The sequence below is a fragment of the Pelodiscus sinensis genome, chromosome 1, assembly GCF_052426305.1.
Source record: "Pelodiscus sinensis isolate ZL-2025 chromosome 1, ASM5242630v1, whole genome shotgun sequence".
Classification (NCBI taxonomy): Eukaryota; Metazoa; Chordata; order Testudines; family Trionychidae; genus Pelodiscus; species Pelodiscus sinensis.
In genome coordinates, this window is record NC_143052.1 from 13,704,397 (window position 1) to 13,722,970 (window position 18,574).

General features: G+C 37.9%; 1 protein-coding gene across 2 annotated transcripts in view; it reads left to right on the forward strand.

Moving 5' to 3' along the window:
- Positions 1-18,574, forward strand: part of CELF2 (CUGBP Elav-like family member 2) — a 495,286-nt gene that overhangs the window by 102,231 nt on the left and 374,481 nt on the right. For both annotated transcript variants that reach the window (XM_025188438.3, XM_075908547.2), the window contains exon 2: positions 1,252-1,287. Coding sequence is in view for 1 of the 2 variants with exons in the window: in XM_075908547.2 (XP_075764662.1) it covers positions 1,252-1,287 (36 nt within the window). In the remaining variant the exon portion in view is untranslated. The remainder of the gene's footprint in view (positions 1-1,251; positions 1,288-18,574) is intronic.

Here is an 18,574-nt window from a genome sequence, read left to right on the forward strand (position 1 = left end):
GTTACATCAATGCCGCACATGGAAAACCACTGTTAGGAAAGCATGTAATGTCTTTCAGTGTAATGTGAGGAAAGCGTAGGCTGTCTTGCAATGCAATTTAGCAGCTGGAAATGAGGCGACAGCACGGTGTGACCAGTGGCTTTTTTGCAGATCCCAAGTGTTCACATAGTTTGAGAACCTCTGCTTTGGAATATCAGCTGAAGTGACCAAGAAAACTATTGTTGTTGTTCTCCAATGTGGAGGTTTACATGATGGTTTTAAACATCCAGCAGTTAATGTCTTAGAATGCAAGGTGCTAAACTAAGTGGACCTTAGGTGTGGTCTAGTATAACAATCCCTGAGTTCTTTGGTTTTAGGATTTTACACTGGGACTAGGAGGAAAAAACCCTAGTTAAAAATCCCAAATGTTGGTTAATTGTTTCAAGCTATTTTGTGGTGTTGGCTACTAGAACGAGCCCCAGCCAGATGGATTTAGTAGGTGGAGAGCCCATGGAATACTATAGTGATAAATTTTATATATACACCATTTGTGTGGAGGCGATAGCCATTGGATGAATTGTGATAAAACATCCTCCTTAGCCCACCCTCCCTGCCTTCTTCTCACCCATCCATATCCCCTGAAATGTATTACCAACCCAAGAACAGCTTCAGGCAGATAGATGTAATTTTAAAGAGTTATCCATCAATAAAATGCGGCTTTGTTTCCCAAATATGGTACTTTCCACTTAAAAATTACCACTGCCCAAGGCCTAGGGGAGGAAGATTTGCTCCTGAATTAGTGGCACTTCTGTAAAATCCCAGTATCACAGATTTCACATCCAGTAAGCGGAGGCAGGGACAGAAAATGGGAGCTTTTTGCCATTGCAAAAGAGCTTGGTGCTAGTCCTGGAGGAAGCTGTAGGGTTGGAAATTTAAATAGCAATATAATCGTATGGGTAGGAAAAGTAAACCTGGATAATGTAACTGTCAGAAACTCATGCAAAAATCACGGTGATGCGTTTCCTGGTTTTAGTTGCTTGTGTTTATTATCGCTTGGACTGCCATTCCACATATGGGATATGTGTGAACAAAATATAAGGGTGTGTGTGTGTGTGGTGGGGGCGATATATACATTTAATGCATACATGTATGCATACTCATACACGCACTCATACACACTCACACACACTCTTCCAACTAGTGTAAATGTTTTTTGCCTTTAAAATTTTTTAACCTGCAAACACTAACCACCCTTCTGTATATCTCTTACAGAGAGACTGCCACTGAGTTAGCTGGAACATTACCAAGGTAAGCAAGCTGTTCTAAACTCAATCTGTATATGAGTGTCTGGTAGCTGCTGAAAGAAGCACAGCCTCATGAGCCACATTATATCATTCTTTCATGTAGAAACCTGCCATGCGGTGGGGAGACAACACAGATATATGGAGAAACCAGCATTTTTTGATTTGTTTGCCATTCCCAGTAAAATGGTTGTAAAGTGCCATGGTCCCCAAGAACTAATCATTGTAAATCCACATGTTTAAATTGCTTTGAGGCTCAGCTTAGTTGACTACCACCTGAAGAAAAGCATCCCAGATGTGGTTTCCTGGCACACTCAAACTACATATGCTGTAGGTCGTTTCGAGGTTGCCTTCTTTTTTAACAGCAAGGGAAAAGTTGGTTGTGAAAATCCAAATATGCTTTCATTGGGAAAGCGGGAGAACCACATAGCTCTGATCTGTTTCATGTGAACAAGCTCATCATGAAATAAGAAGCACATGTGAGCGCTAAGCTTTCAAAGAACGGCTAAAGAGAGACTTCCTCCTTGTACTCAGAAGAGACAAATATAAGACTGTAATTCTGGAGATGAAAATTATTCAGACAACTGAAAACATTGGGTGTGGCATCCTGAATTCCTATTAAGTGACAGATTTCATTTTTAATGTCAAGGAGCAATGCATATGTTCCCTTTTCCATCTCATTTCACCGCAGCTTCTTTATTATTGTGTGGGTTTAGTTATTTTTAAGTGAATATTATGTTGTAGTTTGACACACATTCACAACGAAAGTGTGCAAAATGCAAACCATGAAATCTTCATTGGAATTATAATTTTATAACAATAAGGTAATAATGATATTTGACGCGTTAGCTATTTCTCACTCTGACAGGCAGACTTTTTAACTAACTTTTTTGGAGGGTCACGTGAGATGCAATTGTTCATTCATACAAAACCACATCTTTTTATGGTGAAGGCCATGGGTTGATTTAATTCCAACATACTTAATTCCAATAACACCGAATAATTTTCCTCCAATGCTGAATTGGTTTTTGTCAGGTTTTTTTTTAGTTGTTTTCCAGAAATGTTTGCAGGTACAACCTAATTGAATACTGCTAGGTCATTCAGCTATTATTCTCTTTTTAGGTTTCCTGTCCTTTTATTATCTTCAAATGTGCAGTGAAATATCTTGGTGCGATTTTAACAAGGCATCTGAAATTCTGTTTATTCTCTTGCTAATGATCTGTGGTACATGACACTTAGAGATTTTTATTCTTTGTAGTCGTAAAAGGATGCTCACAGTTCTGCATCTGGGAGAAATGAAAATAGAGATTCAAATTGTAGCTTACTAGTTAATCCTTGCTTGAAGACATTGATATTTACTATTTTTCATAATCATTTAGTTGTGTCATTTTCACTAGCATAAGAGTGTTTCCAATCTGATTGCACTGTCGATCATTAATTTAACCTTGGCTTGGTATTAGTTGACAATATATACTAAAAATATTAAATCTTTGTACAGCAGAAGTGAATCTATCCTGGTAGTTTTAAATGCTTTGAAGTTAAAATGAGAAATCTGCACTAGGAGCTTGAGTAAGCATCCCGTTTCTTTCTCACTGCTAATGGAAACCTAACTGTGTTTGAATTCTTGCCATAGCTGAAATTAAAGTCTGGTGGTAATATGTCACAAGTAGAAATTAGATTATATGAGCAATGTGCATGAGGCATTGTAATTGTATTATAAATATTAAAGCCAATGATCTTGTCTGGATGAAAACAAATGTTTACAGCTGTGTGAACGTTAGCATTCTTCTACTAGTCTTCACGCTTTTCTTTGGTATGACTGATCATTGCTTTTCTTCCAGGAGTACACTTTTTCTGATTTACTCTGTATTCGAAATATTCTTTGTTCAAACTTTAAATGGATAGTAATGATATTAATGATTCATAAATTGAGAAACTCAATCCAAGAATATTTTGTCTTCTAACAATGCTGATTTTTCTTCCCAAATTGCTTCATTTCAATAGGCACAATTTTAAGTTTGGGGACTTTCATATTTTCAAAGTAAAACTGTTGTTTTGTAGCTACCATGCTATCCACACATTTGCCTAATGAGACAAAAACAAACAGAAAAGACTAATCCATTATGGTTCAGAATATTAAATCTAGCCTATGTAACCAAACATGACTTTTCTCTATTTACAAGTGGTCATAGATATATATGTAGTATAAATTGCTCAGATCTTTTCCTTCACTAGTAATCTTGCCCAAAAGAATCTCTTCATTAATTCTTCAGAGGGTATAGGTGTGTATGTGCCTGCACTTGTGCATATTCACTGTGTATATGCACTTGTCTGCTCATCTTGAAGGATGGAAGCATTTTCAGGGTTAATGGTGCCTCCAAGGGTTTTCTGGCTTTGTCAACATAATAAAAAAAATATTTCTTTCCAAATTTGTACACAGATTAATTGGATTATAAAAGAAATGCCGGTGCTCCAATTTCCCAGAAAGCAGTTTATACATTAGGAAGCATGTTTTCTTTCTCTCCTCCTAATTAAGAGACTCCAAAGTGTGTGTTTAAGAAGTAAGGGTAAGACAATAATCCTTTTAAAACAAGGTGTGTGGTTTTTTTTAATGTTGGTATGAGTTATCTCATGCTGTTAAACATTTTCTAAATAATCATTTTAAATAGGAAGATTTTTTTTTTTTCTGATTTGCTTAGCCAAAAGATTCACCACCAGATTTCATCAATGCTTAGGGTAAAAATGGGGTGGTGGAATGAAAAACAGCATTTTATAAACTTCCTTTAATGGATAATTTTGTATTTGTAGAAAGATATAAATTAGAAACAAATACATGACAGGCTGAACTGCTAGAACTTGATAGCTAGGTTTTAAACCCTGTGTCTTTTTCTCAACTGGCTTATTTCTGTTTATGTTTAGATTATACAAAATCAAGAGAGAATTGATTTTCAACTTAAAATGTAAAAGATACAACTTCATTATTATATATGTATGAGCCTACAGTTTTTTGTTTTTCAAATAAAGGCATTCTGTGTATAACAGCACATCAAAGAAAAGATCTTCATAAGGAAAACTCCATAATATTGTTAGGTTGTTCGTTGCATGACCTATTTAGAGTACTCAGATTCTTCTTGTTGTAGACTACATAATTAAATTTTAAATGGAACATGATAAAGAAATTATACTGGTGATCTCCAGGGATTCGAATACCCTATTTGGCTCTTTACAAGAGTGTAGCAAAGGCATATTTTAAAATTTAATAAAGGTCTGGCCTCATTTTTTTGTTTCAGATTTTCTATAGCTGCTGTGCCAATCTTGTTTCAAAGCTATATTAGCTACATGTTTCCTGAAATAACAGATAAAAATATAGTTCTTAAAAGCATATTTAGTGTGACTTAGGAAATCCATTTATTTGAGCATGATAGTGTATAGCTGATCAATCAAACTAGGCTCATAAAACCTGCATTTCCTGAATTTATAACTGTAGAGAATTGGGATTCATCTTGTTTTGGTCACATTTTGTGTTGTCCTTGGAGCTTATCAAGCAAAAGGGACAGAATATTATTTTGGAGCAAGAGGCATTTTTGCAATGTAGACTGCCTATTCTCAGAGCATAAATTGCACTCCATGAGGGGGTCAAAGAGACAAGTCAGCACAACCACAGAACAAAGAAGAATATTTGGCTTCCTCATCCCAGGAGCCATTCCAATCTCTAGGGTAAATAAAATATAATTTTGAACCTTCAATTTTTTTTATCTTTAAAGGAGAATAACCAGTTAAAAAATTATTTTCGTATTAATAACATCATACATTATTACCTCTAAAAGAAAATTTAAGATCTAGTTTACTTAATATATTTTGTGCTTTTGGCTTAAGTTTACATTTCATTTTTTTTTTGGTACTTGAGAGAATGACATGACCCCGTCACTTCCTGTACTAACCCAAGGCTGTTATTTGCATTTCCAAAACTCCAAGGAAATGTGTAAAATGCCTGTGTAAATAAAAGTAATAATGGCACTGAGTTTTCACCAATATGTGATCAAATTCAGGGAAAAATTTTAATTACACTCTTCTATTAATTGGCCTCTTCAAAAAAAATTAAAGGAAAAGGTGAAGAAAAGGGCAAACAAAAATCTACATTAAAAATATAGTAGATGTTCTAATACAAAGCACCAAAAGAAGACAGGGACACATTAAAATACAGATTGATGATCTGTATTTTGAGTTCTGTGACTATTTGTATGTTTAAACAATATATAAGGTATCCGTTAAGTTGGAGGTTTACAATACATTATTATTTGAATTTTTTGGCATGCACGTGAATAAAGAATAATTTACTCCTTCCCATAACACAAGAGGGTCACCAAGTGAAATTAATAGGCAGTAGGTTTAAAACAAACAAAAGGAAGCACTTGTTCATGCTATGCACAGTAAGCCTGTGGAACTCCTTGCCAGAAGATGTTATGAAGGCCAAGACTATACCAAGGTTCAAAAAAGAACTAGATGAATTCATGTAGGCAAGGTCCATCAATGGCTAAAAGCCAAGATTGGCAGAGATGATCATAGAATCATAGAATCATAGAATAATAGGACTGGAAGGGACCTCGAGAGGTCATTGAGTCCAGCCCCCTGCCCTCAAGGCAGGACCACGCTCCTTCTACACCATCCCTGAGAGATGTCTATCTAACCTGTTCTTAAATATCTCCAGAGAGGGAGATTCCACCACCTCCCTTGGCAATTTATTCCAATATTTGACCACCCTGACAGTTAGGAATTTTTTCCTAATGTCCAATCTAAACCTCCCCTGCTGCACTTTAAGCCCATTACTCCTTGTCCTGTCCTCAGAAACCAAGAGGAACAAATTTTCTCCTTCCTCCTTGTGACACCCTTTTAGATATTTGAAAACCGCTATCATGTCCCCCCTTAATCTTCTTTTTTCCAAACTAAACAAGCCCAGTTCATGAAGCCTGGCTTCATAGGTCATGTTCTCTAAACCTTTAATCATTCTTGTCGCTCTTCTCTGTACCCTTTCCAATTTCTCCACATCTTTCTTGAAATGTGGCGCCCAGAACTGGACACAGTACTCCAGCTGAGGCCTAACTAGTGCAGAGTAGAGCGGCAGAATGACTTCACGAGTTTTGCTTACAACACACCTGTTGATACAACCTAAAATCATATTTGCTTTTTTTTGCAACAGCAAAAAATGTCCTTAGCCTCTGTTTGTCAGAAGCTGGGAATGAGTGACATGAGAGGGATCACTTGATGATTACTTGTTCTGCTTACTTTCAGTGGGGAACCTGGAATTGGCCACTGTTGGAAGACAGGATACTGAGCTAGAGGCACCTTTGGCCTGACCCAGTATGGCCAGTCTTATGTTCTTGTTTGGGATTTGTGTGCATACTTTCCAAAAGTAATCAAGTCCCATTTTCAAAAGAGACTTTTTGGCACCAAAGTCTCACTCAAAACCAATGGGGCATAGGCTACTCAGCGCCTAACTCTCTTTGACAGTAGCATGAAGGCTCTGAAGTATGTTCAGCTGAAGTAGGCTTTTGAAAAAAATTTCCCAACTTCACTATTATTGAAATATAATACAGTTAAGCTTTTATCTAAAGGGAAAAATAAAAATTGACATCCCACCATATGACAGGCAAAGTGAAATCTCTTGATTGCTAACTGACAGGCATTTTTATGATACCATTGTGTTATGGAATGATCTGTCTTCCAAAGAGCGAAGTATACAAGAATTTGAAACATTACTGCCTTGACAGATGAAGTCCAAGCAACGGCTTATAAATTCTGAGTGAATTATAAAATCTGTGTGGCTATTTCAAATTAGTTAATAAAACATCCATGAAGATTTTAATGAAAACATCATCATAAGAAAAGAACATTTGTAATATTAGCAGCAGAGATTTGATTAAAGGGCTACTTGAGATTCATATTGCTTCTCTTCCATTAATCCACACAAACCATACATCTTCACTGTGTGTCACTCCAACTGAATCACCATCCTCTCCCTTTAAATGTTTCCACTGATTGTTAAACAGCATCAAGTTCAAACTTCTCATTAAATTCAAGAATGTCCATAACTCTGAACTTCTTTGCCACTCGTGTCTGTTATCAAGGCACCCTGCGTTTTGTCAGTGGTGTCAGTATTGAACAGCCATTGTCCGCTTCTTCCGTATATGCATTCCTTCACTCTGTCTTTACCTAGGAAACCTTCTTCAGAAGTCCTCCCACAAGTTATTGGGCTCAACAAAGTAATTACTGATAGAATTTTATAGCCTGTATAATGCAGGAGCTCGGACTAGAGAATCCTGTTGCCTTTAAAATCCATTAACTAGTCACAGTTTCCTTTTCCTCCTGCATATCCCTTCTCAAGATGCACTTCTATTCTGCTATCTTGAAGGAATAGGTCAACTAATGACCTCCAGGTTGAGTGGCATTGGGAACAGCAGATAGTGATGATGATTTTTTTTTTCAAATTATTTGGATCCTTTTATATGTGCCCATATTAGAATCATAGAATTCTAGGGCTGGAAGAGACCTCAGGAGTCATCGAGTCCAGCCCCCTGCCCAAAGCAGGACCAATCCCAACTAAATCAACCCAGCCAAGGCTTTGTCAAGCCAGGACTTAAAAACCTCTAGGGATGGGGATTCCACCACATACCTAGATAACCCCTTCCAGTGCTTCACCACCCTCCTACTGAAATAGGGTGGTGATATTTCCTAATATCCAACCTAGCCCTCCCCCGCTGTAACTTGAGACCGTTTGTCATAATCTGAGTGCTGACCAGCAGTTAATTCCTGTATCTAGTCAAGATGGCGGTCAGCCAATAACAACGCAGGTAGAAAATTCAAACTGGAAAAGAGGGGTTTTTTTTCCTCTCTCTTCTTTGTTTTAAGATCAGAGCAGTTTCTCCCAGGTATTGAGGGAGATGGGAGATGCTTCTCTCTCCAAGAACGGCCTTCTTAAAATGTGTAAATAGGGAAAAGTTTAGATAGTTGTTCAGGGCTTATTCTTTTCCTTGTTTGGGGATTTGGAAATCATGTCTGAGCTTGCTAAGTGTTTTTTTTCTTTTGTAACTAAGTGCCCCACCTCCATCCCCCGCCTGCCAGGATCCCACAGTACTCTCCCTGGCCTTCAAATTCTTTAATTGGCATACCCTGTTTCCCAGTTCAAGTGTAGTAATTCTTTCCTATGGCAGAACTGTTAAGTTGATTTATTTGAAGCGTACTGTTTTGAACAAATCATATCAAAGTTATCAGTTAATTTTCTGAAAATGTATTCACTAAAGCACAGGCAATCCTAACAAGTGAGTGGAATATTTGTTTCTTCTGCTACATATTGAAACAATTTTATGTCCATTAAAAACTCGCTTTTTTCAGATGACGTTAGTCATTAAACACATTGATTATGTGGTCTATCAAATTCACCATTTGCTTAATGAAAACAGGCAGTTTTCCATGGAAGAAAAAATAGTATTGTTCATAATTCCTAATTGTGTATTAACTGATTAATTTCTGAAGAGCTATTTCTAAAGAAAGGAAAGATTTGCAAATTTAAAAAAATAATTTTTAAAGGCAGGAAAGTGAGTTATTATCCAGGTAAACTTTCTAGAAATAATTCAAAAGTGCCCAAATCACTGAAAGCCAGATTTTTAAAAGTATTTAGGAGCCTAAACATGCAAATAGGCTCTTTGGGTGATCTTGAAAATCCCACTAACACCTAACTCCCCTAAATACATTTTAGAATCTGGCATTTAGCTTCTCAAACCAGTTGAAAATTTTACCTTCCACTTTCAAAAGCGTTGACCAAAAACCTCTAATTTTAGTGAGAGAGAGAATTATTCTATCAAATTACCCATCATTTGAGTCAACAACTACTTTTACCACCTCCCAATGACAATCAGAACCCTTGAATGAATTGGGCTTCACATCATCTCCAAAAGTCTGGTAGGTTTTTACTTCCATTTTACATATAGGGAACCAGAGGCACATTCATGTATTTTATTCATCTATCCTAGTCTCCTAGAATCTTTTTTTTAAACTTGCGTTTAAAATTATAGCAATCCAAAGATGTCCAGTGCTTTCTGTGGCAGAAAAGAAAAGAACCGAGCTGATTCACATCATTCACATGATTCATGTCCAGATGATGATGATTTTATTTGTATAGTGCCTAAAGAGTGCAAAGTGCTTTCTAGAACACATTAAGTACATGGGTTCCCCTCTCCCCCGAGAGTCTTTATAGCCTAATTTTAAGGAAGGGGCACAATGAATGCAAATGCTAAAAATAAGGGAGAGGCACAAGACAAGGTGGTGTTTGAGGGTTAAAATAATGGGTGATTACTTAGGTTCATTACAGCCCTGCCAATGCTCCAGGGCTCAGCAATTCTAAAGCTACTGCCACTGCTACTGCACTAAATGCTGGGGAGATGCTGTGGCATGTTCAGGACAGCACTGAGGCTGGCTGCCCCTGGCCCAACCCTTTCTGCCTGAGGCCCTACCCCTTCTGAGAGTGTAGAGCCAGCTCCATCTCCACCTTGCTAAGGGGCCCGACATGGCTGTCAGCTCCACTGGGTCCTTATCGACACTTCTTAATGATACCACTTTTGCTTTTCTTACTACTTAAATATGCATTGTCACACTGAATGAGTCACTTCCACCCTGATGTGTTCAGCTCATTTACACAGGTACCCTCTTTCTTTTGTTATCCTTATATATACCCATATCTCTGGAAACTCTGCTCCAATTCATCTGATGAAGTGGGTTTTACCTATGAACCCTTATGCCCTAATAAATCTGTTTTGTCTTTAAGGTGCCACAGACTCCTCAATATTGTTACCAACTGATGGCTTTTTGACAACTTATTTGAAATGAATTGGTGTCATCAATCCATTTTTTTTTTACACTCACATCCCTTAACAGTGGTCAGTCTAGACCAGGTAAAGCATGTTGATGGGACAAGGTGAAGAAACTGGCTTCTTCTGTAGCAGATAACATGAGACTTCAATTTTGCCCCTTTTCTCAGCAGTGCTTTTGCTTGTTTTTAATGTACACAAATCAATTTTATTTATAAAGTCTAATAATTAGAGAAGCGATGTAACAATTATTTTAATTCCAAAAGATCTTGCTATGAATTATGTACAAGTCTTTAAGAATTCTATATAAAATATTTAAAAGATCAAAAATGTAATACTTCTCCCCGGCATTCAAGGTTAATAGTTTATATTTCATCTACATTATATTAAAAACATTTTTATTGGAAACTATAAATGTAAAACGTTTTTAGGAGACAATGATCATAATGGCTCTGAATGCAGTAGATAACACCATGCACAAAGTTTACAAGCAAAAGTTAGTGATTTTTTTTCCATGTTTAAGTTTTTGGGTGCCAGTCTGAGATGCCTCCTTAGGGTCAATGGGAATGCGCCCATTAATAAAGGTTGCCAGGACTGGGTCCTTATGGACCACCACATGAGTAAGGTAAAAAAGAAAATAAATCCAGAATTGGTTAAAACACACACAGTTTATGCCAGATCCTCAGCTGGTGGTGTAGCACAGGTGACTGTAATGGAGCCATGTCACTTTACACCTTTGGAAGGTCTGGCCCATTTTCCTGACCATCTCCAGTGAGTCCCCATAAGTTTTGCAAGATGTGGCGTACATTGTGTTCCCACCATAGCAACATGAAAAAATTGTGATTAGGTTACTTGGCCTACCTTGGAATACATTTTTCATCCAGACATTGGAATCTTTACAAAATTCGTGTAGCTTCCTGTTGGGAATATTTATCTGTCAGCAAATGCGTTAAGTTGTTTTGATCAGGTCTGAGCTACATTTGTTTTAGTTTATTCTAAAGCTCATGGGAGTATGCTGAGGACGAGGCAAGAGACCTGAAAAGGAAGGGCTCCGCTCTCATGTGAGAACAAAGACTTTGCCATCCAACGTTACGCTGGCCTCCTCTCAACATTCACTTCTTGAGACTGAGAGAAAATATAGTCTGAACTTTTAGATCTCAAACCGTAAAACACTTACATGCTTAATTGACGTCTGTTACTGCTCTTGCCAGTAAAATTAAGCCTGTGCAAAAATGCTTGGAGCATAGTGACTTAATTAGTAGTCAGAACTTTCTTGCAATGAACATCTCTCTCTAGTTTGGTATAGAAAAGCAATATAAACGTATCAAAATGAAACGTTGGGCTACATTTGATTTGACAGTGTTTTTTCAAAGATTCTGTCTGGGATTTTTTTTAATGTCTTAACTCAAATTAGGTTCCGAAGTCTGTGATTTAAGAACCTCAAAAGAGGGTTTGATTTTTTTCAGACCTGTTGAGCACTTCTGAAAATCAGCTTCAGTGCAAGTCAGTGGTCATTACAGGTGCTCAGCTCTTTTGAAAACCAGGCCATTAAGATAAGTGACTGCTGGGGAGACTTTCAGACACACAAAATGTGAGTTTCGTACCCAACTGCCATTTGCACTTTTGAAAATCCGTCGGCAGGTTTGGATCCAGGAGACCATCTTCAGGCATTCATTTTTTAAATGTGCATAAAACTCTGAGTTGAGTTTAATTTCAGAGTCACATGATAGGACTGAACAAAAGTTTTTGCTGCTAGGAAATTTTATTTAACAGAAATGAAATATTATTCATGTCATAAATAATTGAGTCCCCAGATGTTTTCATCTGTATCAATGACTCTAGACAATGACTCTAGATAAAGTATGACAGCATGAATTGATTAGTGCTGGTTTTTTGTTTTGTTTTGGTTTGGAACCTCTAAAGTGGCTGTGGCTTTTTAACTGGCTACTAGGAACTGACATTACAGGCTGTGCATTTTCATTTTCATGCAAAATAAAGTAAAATATTACAGAAATAGCATTTCTTCTACCTGCTTCCACACAAGCTTAAACAAACAGAGATGTCCTCCATGTAGCAATTGAATCTGGAAAGGCACTCACAAGAAAAAGATATTGCTATTTAACACCGAATAACCAGAATGTAATAATAAAAATAATTGCTTTAGCAAAAGGCCATCTGTTGACTTCCTTGGGTTTTATGTCCAAAATATTGATTTACAAAAAAACAGCAGAGAAGGGAAGTTTCTGACCCTTTGAATTCTGTGATGAAATACAGGGGAATACATTTTTATTAGATTTAAGAAAAAGTAAAACAATACACGCTCACGTATGTCCGAAGCTGCTGCTAATCATGGTCCTTGCCACTAGGGAGTGAAGTAGTTAAAAAATTAGTTGTATGGCAACTAATGTACTGTGACTACGCCATATATGCTTGTGTTGCTAAATCACACAGAATAACTTCTCTAATAATAGAGTAGTGATCACACCTTCCATCACAAGGATCCCACAGCTTGGTACAAACTGTAGCCAGCCTCGGGGTGGATGGTACATCCTGCAAGTGGAGCACCGCATGCTGCCCTGAATTGCAGAAGTGGCAGGGAAATGTGGGTTTGTGCTTCCATCAAAGAAACTTCATGTGTGATTGTCATCTTCCTGGTTGTATAAAGACAAAACGAGCAATGAATGAGGCACTTTGATAATTAAGCTCTCCCGTTCAGATTGATTTTCTGAGGCACTTGGAATTCTCCCTTTTTGGTGCTCTCCTTTAGAGCTCTCTGTTATGAATCAAGTCAGCATTATACGTGAAATCAGTGTTGCTATGTCTACACTATGGCTTTTGCGGGAAGAGGCAATGCAAATGAAGCGCTGATTAGTATTTTGTGCTTCATTTGCATAATCTATTCTGAACCTTTTTTGGCACAAAAAAAGCAGTGTGGCCGTGGCTGTTTTGCTCAAAAACCCCTTGCAAAAAAACAGCTCGAATAGATCATGCAAATGAAACACGACAAAATGCTAGTCAGTGCTTCATTTGCGTTGCCTCTTTCGGCAAAAGCTGTAGTGTAGACAAAGCCTGTGAGTGAAAGGTCTCTAAGATTTCTAGTTGACATTTTAAGAGTTAGCTCATCTTCATTAATCAAGTCAAGGCATAATGAAGTTCTTATTTAAATGTTTCCTTGTTGATATTTTTCCTCGGTTATAATATAGAAACCATATGAGGAAGCTCAACAGCTCTATGGTTAGAACAAAAAGCAAATGTGCCCCCTGAAAGGATAATATTCATGCAAAAGTAGGAGAGGAAATTCTGTCATAAAGAGACCTTTAATCAAACAGTATCTGTTTTCTCAAAAATGGAGAAGCTGAGAAGATTGCTGTTTAAAGCTGGCTTTGGTTAGCTTGAAATTAACCATAAACTGTGCTCATGTTTTTATTATCAGAACCTTATAGAACCATCACAAGTGTGTGATGATTTGTCTGCAAAGGGAGTGAGGGTGACAGATGGCAGAGTTTCAGTGGGAGATGAGGGGAAACGTACTTTGGGGACTGCAGTAGGTTAAGTAGTATACACTGAAACCGCTTCCAGTGGTCCTAAACAGCTATCAGAAGCAGAGAAAAAGACTTGGCATCTCCTGTATGTCATTGCTAAGCCTTGCGAATGATTGACATGCTTTTGTGGCTCTATCAGTTAATTTAGCACAAATGGAAAGTAATTTCATATCACGAACCTGTTGCGTGATGCCAGGAACATTGCTGCCCTCCTTGACATCTGTCTAGTTGAAAAATCAGAACTTGGGCAGATGTTGAGAATATGGCAGTGAAATCTGGATGGCTACTTGGATACGTGTGTTATAATTTGGCTATTAAATACATTACATTTTATTAATTATGGTGTATTGACGAATTTTCAGGGGATTAGTAACAGCTGTTTCACTATACGAAGTATGTGGAAGGAGCTGTAGATGTACACAGGAACATACAGCATGAGAAGGGTTGACAAGAGTGGTCTATGTAATGTAGCCTTCTATTTTCTGTGATGTGCAGTACCAGATACCTCAGAAGATGGGGCATGAAACCCTGCAGTAAGCACTTATGGAATATCCTGTGTACCTGTACAGGGAAAATGTGGAAAGACTGGGAGGTACTGTCAAAGCTAACTCTGACCAAGTGAGAAAACACCACTTAAGCAACCAACGGTCTTGTCCCCAGAATTTAATTTACTGACATAGATGAGAGAGAAAGAGTATACTATTTAATTCACTATGGACATCTCCATTCAGATTTACGGCATCTGGCAATCTGACGCTGCAGTGGTGAACTCTGTACAGTATGTTTCAGGCACGTAATACAGTACAGCGATTTTTTTTTTTCATAGTAGGTTAACATGGGATGGATCTTTGTTTTCAGATATGCATGGTCGTATTAAAGGTGATTTCACTCTTTTCTAGAAAAACTGGACAAAGAACCCACTCATATAGAATCATAGAACACTAGAACTGGAAAGGACCTCGAGAGGTCATCAAGTCCAGTCCCCTGCCCTCACAGTAGGACCACGCACCATCTATATCATCCCCGAGAGATGTCTGTCCAACCTTCTTTTAAATATCTCCAGTGATTAAGATTCCACAACCTCCCAAGGCAATTTATTGCAGTGTTTAACCACCCTGACAGTTAGGAAGTTTTTCCTAATGTCCAACCTAAACCTCCCTTGCTGCAATTTAAGCCCATTGCTTCTTGTCCTATTATCAGAGGCCCAGAACAATTATTTTCCCTCCTCCTTGTATTGCCCTTTTAGATACTTGAAAACTGCTATCATGACCCCTTTCAGTCTTTTTTTTTTAACTAAACAAGCCCAATTCTTTCTGTCTTCCCTCACAAGTCATGCTTTATATACGTCTAATCATGTTTGTTGCTCTTCTCTGGACCTTCTCCGCTTTCTCCACATCTTTCTTGAAATATGGTGCCCAGAACTGGACACAGTACTCCAACTGAGGCCTGAGTAGAGCAGAAGAATTACTTCTTATGTCTTGCATTAACTGGAGTGTTGTGAGCATACCAGAATCATGTTTCCATTTTTCGCAACAGTATCAGAAAGACAGCCTTGCTAATGAAGATTGGAGGGTCCGTTTGTTATAAGAGTACAGTTTTCCACTTAGCTATTTGTATTCCTAAATTCTCCCCAAAAAACCACAGCAACAACAAATCATTGAGAGACATTGTTCCCTTGTTTATCAGCTATTCAGTACACATTTTGGGATCCTGAAATTTGATAACTTAGATATGATTTTTATAATGAAAAACCCCTGAGGGAATCATGCAAAAGTACTGTAGAAAGCTATTTGATTTATTATGCTCTATTCCCAGGGAGTGTATTAACATTTTCTTTTTTTAACAGAAAACAATATTAAAAATAAAATAATGTGTGTGTGCAAATTCATGGGTTTGGAGGATGTTTGAAGTTTGATTGAAAACTACACACGCATTAACATGGTCTCCTATAATGTGTCACGTTAAGGCCTGATCATATTCTATTCCACTAGTGCCTGATCTGAGAGAATGTCCAATACCTCCTCCTCCTCTTTTGAACTACCTACATGGGGAAAGGGGAATTCAACAGCTATAATTTGCAGGAGGTCCTGATAAAAAAAGAGTTGTTATTAAAGGGGCCCATGCTTGAAGTTTATGCCATCACACATGTAGGAATTCAACTGTGATTGGGATATGTAAATTTATTGTAGAATCTATCCAGAGGATAAAGTGCAATTGAAAGTGTGGAATACTCACAAAGCGAATGCACCAATTCGAAGTATATAAGAAGAAAATAAGCACTCTGATCTATTCAAATAGAACCTCCCAAGGTAAAACTTGTAATTGCTTTAAACTTCTTCTAAAAACCTACAGCTCTGCTCTCATCTCATCCTACACACACTGATGTGCCTTATGTTCTTCACTCTCTTTTCACAGAATGTCTTTCAATATTCTTCTCCCACTCCAAACCTTGCTCCTTCTTTCACTGTCTCTTCTTGGAACAGCCTTTCACTACCCGCCCACAGCCCTCCTTGAGTCCCACTTCTTACTTCGAAATCTTTAATGCTGATATCGACCACCTAAGACCCTGGAGATGAGGATACCTGAAATTTGGCTCTAAATTCAGAAAAAACACTCAACTAGGTGAAACTCAAGAATGCTATGCATAAGCTGAGATGCATTTTATAATATAGATATCCGGTGCGAGAGTACTCCAAGGAGGCTTGAACACGTCTGCATCTCCAACCTCCTTTGTAGGACCCCTTTATCTGGTTAAAATATTTTTTTAAACTTAAAAGCTTAATTAATACACATCTTTCAAATGCATATGCCAGCTCGGCTTTGCAGTTGTCAAAAAAGTTACATTTTTAGATCATAACAGATTATCACATTAATCTTTTGTAACTGATGAAAGGAAAGTACTGCAATAAGATGTTCAAATCAGGCCAACAACTACAAATGCTTGGTTATGGGAGGGTGACTTACTGTATAGTAGCCTCCGCATTTAAACTCCACTCCGTACTTATCCATTAAATAACCTGATTCTAGCCATACTATCTAACCTGGTTTCCTAGCTGCTGATGGTGTGTCACAGTGATAGCAGCTATTCCAAAAAAGAGGGTGAAGAAGGGTAAGAGAGATGCTTAACATATTTGTAATAAAGCTTCAGAAGGGCTGCCGAGTTAGTCTGTAACAAGAAAAACGTTAAAAAAATAGACTAGTAGCACCTTAAAGATTAACAAAACATGTAGATGGTATCATGAGCTTTCGTGGGCATAGCCCACTTCTTCAGATGCCCACGAAAGCTCATGATACCATCTACATATTTTGTTAGTCTTTAAGGTGCGACTAGTCTATTTGTTAAGTTTTTTTAATATATTTGTAATAAGTTTGTTAAACTGTGTATTTGATTTGCAGGTAATATGTCAAAATTGATATATTGCTGGTTTGTTAAAGGATGGATAAGCAGAGAACATGGCACACCAGTGTGTTTTTGTACTTAGTGATGGGAAATACAGAATTTCCTTAGAGGTTGTTTATTTTTTCACAGAATTTATCTTTAAAGGCTGAACTGGATTGTTACCTTGCACAAATTGAAACGGCTTCCAATAAAGAAAAACTACTTAGATTAACAATATGATTCGGTAAAACTATAGCATTGTGACAGTCACCCAAGACATAAAGGCCACAGTAATGGATTTTAACTGATGGGCGTTTCAGATGTAATGATGAAGATTCATACAAATGTGGGAAAGATTTAATTTTTACATAAGAAGGAAGAACAACCATAAATGAAGCCCATATAGTTATTTCTTTCTCAGTTGTGGATGTGCCCTTGTTACTATTGATAGGCAATTATGAGAATGTATGTAGAGGCTGATATAGCTGCTTACAGCATTCTAATTCTTCAGTGTGAATGAGGTATGTTTTGCCACTTAATTTATTCCTACATATGTATCTTGAGCGCTCATCTGTGTACTATGTGTTAAGTTTATCCACTTGGATATGTACAGAAGTTGCTATTAAGTCTGCTCATGGAATATTTTTCTCCTGAGAGAAATTTAAATCACAATGAAAACAAAATTGTTTTCATCAAAGGTTTTATAAACAGGAATTTTCAACTTCCCTGGGGAAAAAAATGTTTACCAGAAAACTTGAGTTCAAATACATTTAGTTTCCTCATGTGTTGTAGTGTGCAGACTTTTAGTCCCCATTCTGTTATATAGCTCAAGCCCCCTGGCCAGAATGCATCTTCCATGATGCACTAATATCACCCTTCCTACTGAGCCACTGCGAAGCATTATGGGAGTTGCGGTCTGCCTGCAGTCCCCCAAAGAGGAATGAAGGCATGAGACGCTTCAATTACTACTTCTGTAAGGTGTTTCCAATTGGAAAATGTGCTGTATTTAACCAATACACAAAGCTGTTTTTTACTTTCAGGCAGTGGGGCTGACAGACCTGACGAGCACCTGGGTAAGGCAGGGGTGGGCCTGGATCCGCACCCCCAGGAAAGGGTGGTGCCTCAAATGGGAAGGCCTGAGATGGGGTAGCAAGCCCTCAGTGTTGCCCGGACTCATAGTGCAGCATACCCCCTCCCTGGCCAGCCTTCAGAGCCGCTCGGAACACACTTCAAGCATTCTGGTGGCAATTTAAGGAGCCTGGCTGTCACCATTTCTGTAGTGGTGGTGGTGGTGGCTAGGAGTCCTAGGCCCTTTTGAATTTCTGGGCCCCAGGCAAGTGCCCCATTGACTCCCTCTGGGGAAGCTGCAGGATCTCACAGTCACTATGTAGTGACTATTGTATGAGTTGAAAGAAGAGCTATTATGCTGGTTGTATGAACAGTCAGAATGAAGAAGGTGCTTTCTTAAGGATAAATGTGTCATATCCTCTTCAGCACTTAATAAAATACCTA